Genomic DNA, 8566 nt, shown 5'->3' with positions numbered 1-8566 from the left:
ACTAGAGGGAAAAGATGCTCTGGGCCCAAGGCTGGCTCCATACAGGACTCAGGTGTGCTCTCTGCCTGCCCTCCCATCCTACGCCCCCCACTCCCGCCCACTCTCACCCATCCCATCCCACCCCACGCCCCCGCTCCCTCCTACACCCTCTTGTATCACACTAACCCCCTCCCCCACCTCCGATCACTCCGCATCGGGCTGCTCAACTCCCACTCGCCCCAGGACTCTGTGGCCCGCGGGCTCCCCCGTGTGCCCATCACGCGCGCTGCGGCGGTCCCCAGGTCCTGAGTGACCTGAAACTAGACCGAGAGCTCTAGCAGGCGACCGGGGAGGCGCGTCCAGAGGACGGCAGGGAACTCTAGAACACTCGCAGCCGGATGGGCCGGCTCCCCGCCTGCGGCAGTGCTCCAGCCTTCGGGGAGGGCAAACCTCCGTGCACATTACCCGGTCCCGCCCGCGCGAGGGGGGGGGGTCCCTTTAAGGGAGTGGGCGGGGCGATATCTTATTAGCATACATTAGCATGGCCCTGCCCCGGAGGCGGGCGGGCGCACGGCTCAGTCCCGCGGAGCGGAGCGGTGCGGGCGCGGAGCCGAGCAAGGCGCGGAGCTGGCTGCTGGCGGGTGCGGGGACCCTCGCCACCCGGCCTGGGAGAGCGGGATGGGACGCCGCCCGCGGGGACCTGGATCCCCCCGGGGACCTGGCCCTCCACGCTCCGGGCCCGGGCTGCCACCGCTGCTGCTTGTGCTGGCGCTGGCGGCCCACGGGGGCTGCGCAGCGCCCGCGCCCCGCGCGGAGGACCTCAGCCTCGGGGTGGTGAGTGTGCGACGCGGGCACGGGACCCTGGGCACCTGAGAACCGAGTTCCCGGGCGCTCACGAGGTGCAAGGGAGAAGGGAGACTCTCCCTTGTTCTTCTCGGAGAGGTGCGCGAATCCCGGGCGGGGGTGGGTGGGGGGAACCCATTTGCAAGGCAGAGAAACTGAGGCTGGGGATCCGGCTGCGCGAGGCGCACGCTTGCAGGTCTAGGAGGATGCAGGTCCCTTTCTCGCTCCGTACGGTCGTGCGCCACAACCGCGGACGCCCCGGGGAGGTGGTCGCCCAGTCGGAGCCGGGTCCCTGGTTAAAAGCAGCTCCACAGAGACCTCTGGCGGGGTGACCAGTGTCACAGACTCCCGGAGCGGTGCGCCCCGCGAGCTTCGCGGCCGGAGTGGGAGGTCAGGGGCGCGCACTCCAGGCCGGGGACGCGCCTGTGGGCGTCCTGAAAACCTGGGGTTCCCGAGTTTGCCCCGCCGAGGATGTTAAAAGAGCCTCCTGCACGGCGTGCGTGCCGCGACTCCGGCTCCTTCCTCCTCCTCCGGAGCGATCGGCCTTGTCCCGCCGGTGCGGGTGACAACCTCTGCCGTGTCAAGCCCGCTGCCGTCCGCATCCCGCCAACTCCCACTGCCAGAGCTTAGCTGGGCACCCCTGTCTTGGGGGGGGGGGCAGGGCACCGGGTTCTTCCCACCTCTCGTCCACTCTCCTGACTGAAGTCGGGTTTGGAAACCCGCAGGAGACCCGGAAGGTTTCGATCAGACTTTATGGCTCCGTAGGCCCGCGAAGCCCTCTGCAAAGGCGCGCGCGGTGAATAGAGCCCGCTTTCGAGGAGGAGGAGGAGAAGGCCCTGGCCTGGGCTCCCAAGATCTGGAGACCCGGCCAGGGGCGGCTTCCTGACTGGCACAAACCAGCCAATATCCTAATGGGGTCCTGGCAGAGTCCGCTCTCCACGGGCGGTTGGCACTGAGGACTCCTACACCCTCAGGTCTGGTAGGCAAGGTGTCATGGAGATTTCATGCTGGAGGAGACACTGGGGTGGGAGCGACCCCCTGTTTGGCAACACTTGCCCCTGGTCTAAGAGAGGGGTTGGCTCTGCCACCCCCAGGCATCTGAGATGGCAGTGGCTCCGTGCTTTCTCTGCCCACTTGCAGATGTCTGAGGGTCCCCTGAGGTGGCTTCCTCCTACTCCAGTGGTCTCTAAAATAGGGGTTCCTCACATTCCTGATCCTAGGCTTTCAGAGCTGGCACCCCAATACCACGACCATTGGGACATACAGACCCAGTTTTGGTTGGTGACAACAGAGTCCAGACCCCTTCTTTCTTCAGCTCTCAGGGTGTCTCAAAAGGAACTGGTTAGGGGACAGGAGACACTGAGGTGGAATCAAGGCGAGAGAGCCCCTGCCCATCCAAGTTCTTAATCAGGCCCAGTGCACTTAGGAAGTTTGCAGCAGCCGGACCTCGGAGGTTGGGGAGGGGCTGGCTCCTCCCTGGCACCTGTAGGCCTCGTCCGACTTTTCCCCTCCCCTACTGAGTTCCTGAGCACCCCAGGGTCACCAGCCCACTCGCACCCTGAAGATCTTACTAACCAGGGTGTGTGATGCCGGGCTTGCCAGAGGCAGCAAAACCCTGTCGTCCAATCCTGGGTAAGGCAGGAGGGTGCAGCAGGCAGCCCCCTGACCAGGACAATACCCTTTCTCGGGTGTGGAAACCGGGTCCTGCTCCCCTCTCCTGTGGTGGTGGTGGTGGCCGCCCTCTGGTGGCTCTCTGGGGAATGGCACCTAAGAGCTTGGGGTGCAGGGGCACTGAGCTGCAAAAGATGGGCGGGCTTTGGGTGGGAGCTTTCAGATGCCCCTCAGACCGCCCTCTGCGGGCTGTTGAGCTTATTCAGGTCTGGATGCCTCTGAGGAGAAGGACGCCTTTGTGTTTGTGATCAGCCGCTGCCAGACACCGCTGAACTCACGGCTGGGCTGGGAGGGGCGAACGTCTGTGAATAAAGCCCAGAAGAGGCCCCCAGGCCCCCTGGAAGGACACCCAGGATGTGGTTCCTCACAGCTCAGTGGGCCTTGTTCTGTTACTCCATTTCTTGAGTGCTTGCACACAGCAAAGTGTGCAACCCCAGGGAAGGTTCTAGAGAGTGGCATCCTGGCGGCCTTTTCAGTGTCCCGCTGGGTAGCCATGGGGAAGTGGACAGTTTTCAGACAGCCAGATCAGGCCCCAGGTCGCACACCCTTCGGTTTTCATTCACCACCTGTCTTGGAGAGTGTTTCATCCGCTGCCTGGCTCTGCAGGTTCTTGCTGTCTGGTCACACCCTCATATTTCATTTACAAATGTCATACCACTGAGCCCGGCCTGGCCCTGTAGTGGATGCTGTGTTACCATGTCTCAGCAGCACCAAACACTCATGGCATCTGATGGCCTGTGGATGCTAGGAGTCTGCTTGAGAGGCCCCTTCGTGGTGGCAGCTAGTCCCAGCAAGTTTCTACTCAGAAGTCTCCCGTTGCAAAGTCTCTCCCGCTGCTGGCACCACACAGCAGGGCAGGTTCAGATCTTCATCGCAAATATGCCCACAACTGAGGGCTAGTTGCTAGGGCAAAGGATGGCCACAAATAAACAAAGACCCTGGGGGTTAGGACCAGTGGTGACAAGTGAAGGCAGGGACATAGAGTGTAGGGTTTGCCTGTGTGTCCCCCTCTTGAAGCCTAAATCACCTTCCTGTGTGGACCTCAGCTCCTATAGCCCCATGCAGGAAGTCCCCCCTTATCCTCATAGCTGTGCTCTGGGAATTAACAATTGTTCACTGTGAATCCAAACCAAGGTAGCCAGGTGGTTAAACTTTAGAGGTTGAGCCAGACCTGCTGAGACAGGCACTCATTGTGACTGCACAGAAACTGAGGCTGGAGGATTGATATTAAGGCCAACATGGGTTACAGAGTGACTCTCTTTTAAAGTGGAAAGAAGGCTTAGAGTTATAGTTCTGTAGCTTGCCTGCTGTCCACAGAGCACTGGCTGCCACCCCTAGTGCCTCCAAATAAGCCAAGCATGGTGACACACACCTGTGATTCCAGCACTGGGAAACAGAGGGAAGAGGATAGTGTTTAAAGTCATCTTTGGCTACACGGAGCTCAAGGCTAGCCCAAGCAATGTGAGACTACTTCTTTAAAAGGACTAATTCTGGCCATGGTGGTGTATGTACCTTTAATCCTATAATCTCAGCATTCAGGAGATTAAGAGTTCAAGACCTGTCTATGTAGAGAGTTCCAGGCCAGCCATGGCTACCTATCGAGACGCTGTCTCAAGAAAATAGAGGATGAGGCTGTGTGTTAGTTTTAGCTGGTCTTAGTTCAGTGGTTCTCAATCTATGTCTTTGGGGGCCAAATGACCCTTTCTCAGGGGTCATGTGTCAGGTACTCTGCATATCTGATATTTACATTGCGATTCATAACCGTAGCAAGATTACAGCTATGAAGTAGCAATGAAAATAATTGTATGGTTTGGGGGAGTGTTCTCCACGACATAAGGAACTATATTAAAGGGTCACAGCCTCAGGAAAGTTGAGAACCGCTGGCTTAGGTTTTTTTTTTTTTTTATTGCTGTGACCAAGGTAACTTCGAAATGAAAGTGTTTATTGACACGGCCCCAGAGGGGTAGAGGTAACGTTAGCAAGGTTGACCCAACAGCTCGCCGGCTGCCACACCAGCTGAGAGCTCAATATCTCAGGTGACAAAGAGCAAGCAAGTACACTAGGAATGACAATTCTTTTGACACCTCAAGCCAGGTCCCCAGGAACACACTTCCTGATCCTCCCCCAAACAGCAGTAACATCTGTAATTAATCTCCATTTTATTAATCTCCATTAACAGCTGGAGACCGAGTGTTCATACGTATGAGCCTGGTGTGGGGTGGTCACTTTCATCCAACCACTGAAGAGGTCATTTGTTTAGCGTGTGAAGGGTCCCGAGTTCTGCCCTAGCGCGCGCGCACACACACACACACACACACACACACACACAGAATAGGAAACAGATCTCAATGTCCCCTGCTTCATGTTTTGCTTCTGTTTGAGGCAGGGTCTCACTCTATAGCCATGGCTAACCTGGAGCTCCCAGAGGTCTTCCTGCCTCTGCTTCTTGAGTGCTAGGCTTAAAGGTATGTGTCACCATACCTGGCCACCCTGTGGATAGCTAATGTGGGACCCTTTTACCTAGATCTGAGCTGGGTCCCATGCTACAGTTTACCTGCTCTGTGACCCAACAGATAACAGGCCTTCAGTCTTCTTTCCTTTCGAAGGTTGTACTTAAGGAAGGGAAGCTAGGGACATTCCAGAGGCTTGCGGTGTTTGGGCATTTTCCGGTGAGAACACTGCTGGGGGCTATCTAAGGTGTGTTAGATGCCTTTCACTTTAGCTATAAACACAGAGCTTTTAGTAACACTTCACTGATCTGCATACAGGCCAGTGCCGGCACATGGAGAACTGTCTCAAGCATGCTGGAATGGCATGCAGAAAAGATGGATGTGTGGTAGGCACACAGCCTGGCATCCCCTCATAGCTCCAAGTGTCACTCTGGGCCGGTCCCCAGACCCTTCACTCTGATGCATAGCTGCTTTTCTGCATCAAAGCTCACACCTACCCTTCCCGGCATGAATGTTCTTCCCAGGGCTCCTTTACCTAGACAATCCTGTGTCTATCCAGAGCAGCTTCCCTGAACATCCAGCTAACTGTCCCCTCTGTCACATCCCTCCCTTCCCCTGCAGCAGTTACAGGATAAACTCAGGAGCCAGACGGCTCCAGCGCCAGTTCTGCACTCACGTGCTGTGTGACTGGGGCTGTGCCCTGACCTCTCTGTGCTTCTCGTCCCTCATTTGTAAAATAGGGTCACAGTAGCGCACACTTCATCGGGCCGACTTGCACAGTGTCCCACTCTGCTCAAAGGAGAGCACAGAAAACAGAACCAAACTCAACCCAGCGCCCTCTGTCCTCCACACGTCCTGGGGCTTGTGTGGCGCTTCTGCAGTAGGAAGCATTCAGTGGGCCTCAGCTCAGGGTCACTGGAGCCATTGTCACCAGGACCAAAGCAGGCTGCGACACTGTGTGCATGATCTTTCTCTGTCCTCTCCTCCACTCTGCACACTTCTGGCCAGATCTGCTCCTGTCTGCCTGGCGCTCTTCACAGCCAGCCCATGGCAGGCAGGAATAGACATGGGATCACTCCGGCTACCTGCTAGCGTCTGTCTTTTTAAAAGAGCCATTCAGGGGCTGCAGAGAGGTCTACCCAGTAAAGTGCTGGCCATGCAAGCATGAGGACCAGAGTTCAACTCCCCAGAACCCATGTTTACAAAGCTGGTCATGGGCCTAGCGAGGTGGCCGACAGTTAAAAGTATGTATGTTGCACCTACATTTAATTCCCAGTTGCAACAACAGGTGACTCACAATTACCTGTAAGTCTAGCTTCAGGGGATCAGATCTCTCTGGCTTCCATGGGCACCTGCACTCATGTACAGGTACCACACACAAACACATCAAATATATATATATATATATATATATATATATATATATATATATATTATAAAATAAAAATATAAGCCTGGCATAGTGGAATATATTTTTATTCCTGACACTGGGGAGGCAGAACTGGGGGATCCCTGGAGCTTTGTGACCAAATATTCCTACTTCTTTGGTGAACTCCAGGCCTGTGAGAGACCCTGTCTCAAAGGAGCTAAACAGTGCTCCTGAGGGTAACCCCCAAAGCTATCCTCTGGCTTCTGTACACATATGCACTCATTAATAAATAAATGAGTCATGTATCCCGTGTGCTGTGTGACTGTGGACAGGTTACCCGGCTCATCTGGGCCTCAGTTTCCTCCCCTGTAACTGAGGCTCCCACTGGTGGTGCCCTTACAAGGGCCTGAGGGGCTTGATGGAAAGAAGACAGTAGGTAGGAGGAGTAGGTGACCAAAGGTGGCCCTGCCCGTGGACTACGGCACCTAGAGTTATCATTTATGCATTAGTAATTATCACAAAATTTATATACATATATTTATACATACATATGTACACACACACCAGGAGCTGCTCCTGCTTCTGACACTGGCTAGAAGGACAAGAATCTAAATTCAGATTCTGAGCCTGCCTCAGTTTCCCTACCTATGAGATGTGGCTGGTAGGATCTGTTTGCCTCCAGCTGGTGGGTCCAATTGGAGAGGGATGAGGAGTGGTTGTAAGCTTAACATCAATAGCCCCAGTGCCAGGCAAGCTCCGCAGGCTTCTGGGGCCACAGATGGCACCTGACCAAGGCTGTGGGCAGAGCTGCTCAAGTTCCCAGAGACAGTTGGGTAGAGTCAGCACCAGGGGCTTGGGCGGCGGCTGCACTCTATAAATTTGCTCAAACCATCTGAAGGATTTTAACGCTGTATATATTATGCCTCGTTAGAGCTGTAAAAAGATGCACATTGTGTCAAATGGTGATAAACGCAACAGCAAGATGGGGAAGAGGAGGGGGCCCGGCACTCACTCAGTCACTCCCTGCGTGTTTACATCTGTGCAGGAATCCCTGACTGCCCAGCCAGCTGACTCAGTACTGGTCTGCAGTAATGGTCCTGTTCTCTGACTGGGCTAAGAGGAAAGGGTATCCGCCCTTGGGGGTGGGACTCCCCTTCTCCTGGCCCCTCCCACTCCCCAGTGGCCTTCTGGAAGGTTCACCCTGAGCCTCACAGCACCCGCCTGCTGCAGCCTCCGTTGCCCTGGAGACAGCGGGTCTGTCTCCGTGGCGACAGTGGAAGGAGGACCAGGCAGGCAAGCAGGAAGCCAGCGGCCCAGGACAGGGTGTGTGGGTCCCGGCTCTATAGGTATTAGGAGACTGGGGAGAGAAAGAGACTGGGGAGGAGGTCCTACCTCTGGCCACCCTGTCGCAGATGTCGAGGTGGGGAGGGGCTTGTACACCTTCAAGGGTAAGATCGGGTCAGGTGAGGTGATAAGGGACTGGTTGCTAGCTGCAAGGAGCTGGTCAAGGCTGCCTGTTCTGCAGAAATCTTGTCCTCTAGGTGGCTTTTGTCAGCCTAGGCAGCTCTAAGTCCCCAAGGCTAAGCGCCACCTCAGTGGCCTGTTATCCTCATTTGACATTTATTAGTCTCAGATGACAGTGTGAAGCTCTGGGTGTTTGGGGTTCAGCCCTCTAGAGATGGGTGAGCTTTCACACCCCTATACTGTGACGATACGTAAATGTTGTCAGAGGCTGCCTCTTGTGAGTCCACCTGAGGCCAGCACTGACAGTTACCCACCTCCCCAAACCAATGCCCACAGTAGTCAGCCCCTCTCAGGACTTAGGGCTGTGAGAAACTACTTGGTTGGATATGGGGAGGGAAGGGCTACCAACAGGCAAAAGGTTGTGCTTTCTCTTGGTGGGGGCAGGGCATCTGAGATTGCAGGTGCAGTGTTGCCAGTCCCCAGGTATGTTCTGTTCTGGACAAGATGGCACCAACTGCCATCCCAGATTAGAGGGAAAAGAATGACCCTCCTGGAGGAGGACCTCAATCCTCTCTGTTCCCCGTTCACGTTCATTCTTGGGAGATGGACCTGTTCCCCCTGAGGTGTTCCATGTATGGGCTGAGGAAGCTCCAGGGAGGCTCCCTGCAAGAGGGAATAGCAGCCATGAGGCCTTGGTACCCTGGCTTGAGCCTGTGAGCTTGACAGGGAGTCTTGACATCGTGTGTGTGTGTGTGTGTGTGTGTGTGTGTGTGTGTGTGTGTGTGTGTGT

The 8566-nt window shown here is 55.7% G+C and overlaps 1 protein-coding gene across 1 annotated transcript in view; it reads left to right on the top strand.

Moving 5' to 3' along the window:
* Window positions 1-657: 657 nt before the first annotated feature.
* The window catches only part of Mmp17 (matrix metallopeptidase 17), a 21489-nt gene continuing 13580 nt past the window's right edge, over window positions 658-8566 (top strand). Inside the window, exon 1 of the mRNA XM_028766240.1 lies at window positions 658-813. Within this exon, the coding sequence (XP_028622073.1) occupies window positions 658-813 (156 nt within the window). The remainder of the gene's footprint in view (window positions 814-8566) is intronic.

The sequence above is a fragment of the Grammomys surdaster genome, unplaced genomic scaffold (genome assembly GCF_004785775.1).
Source record: "Grammomys surdaster isolate TR1022 unplaced genomic scaffold, NIH_TR_1.0 166, whole genome shotgun sequence".
NCBI lineage: Eukaryota > Metazoa > Chordata > Mammalia > Rodentia > Muridae > Grammomys > Grammomys surdaster.
Note: the sequence above shows the minus strand (reverse complement) of the source record. Positions and strands in the feature narration are given on the sequence as shown.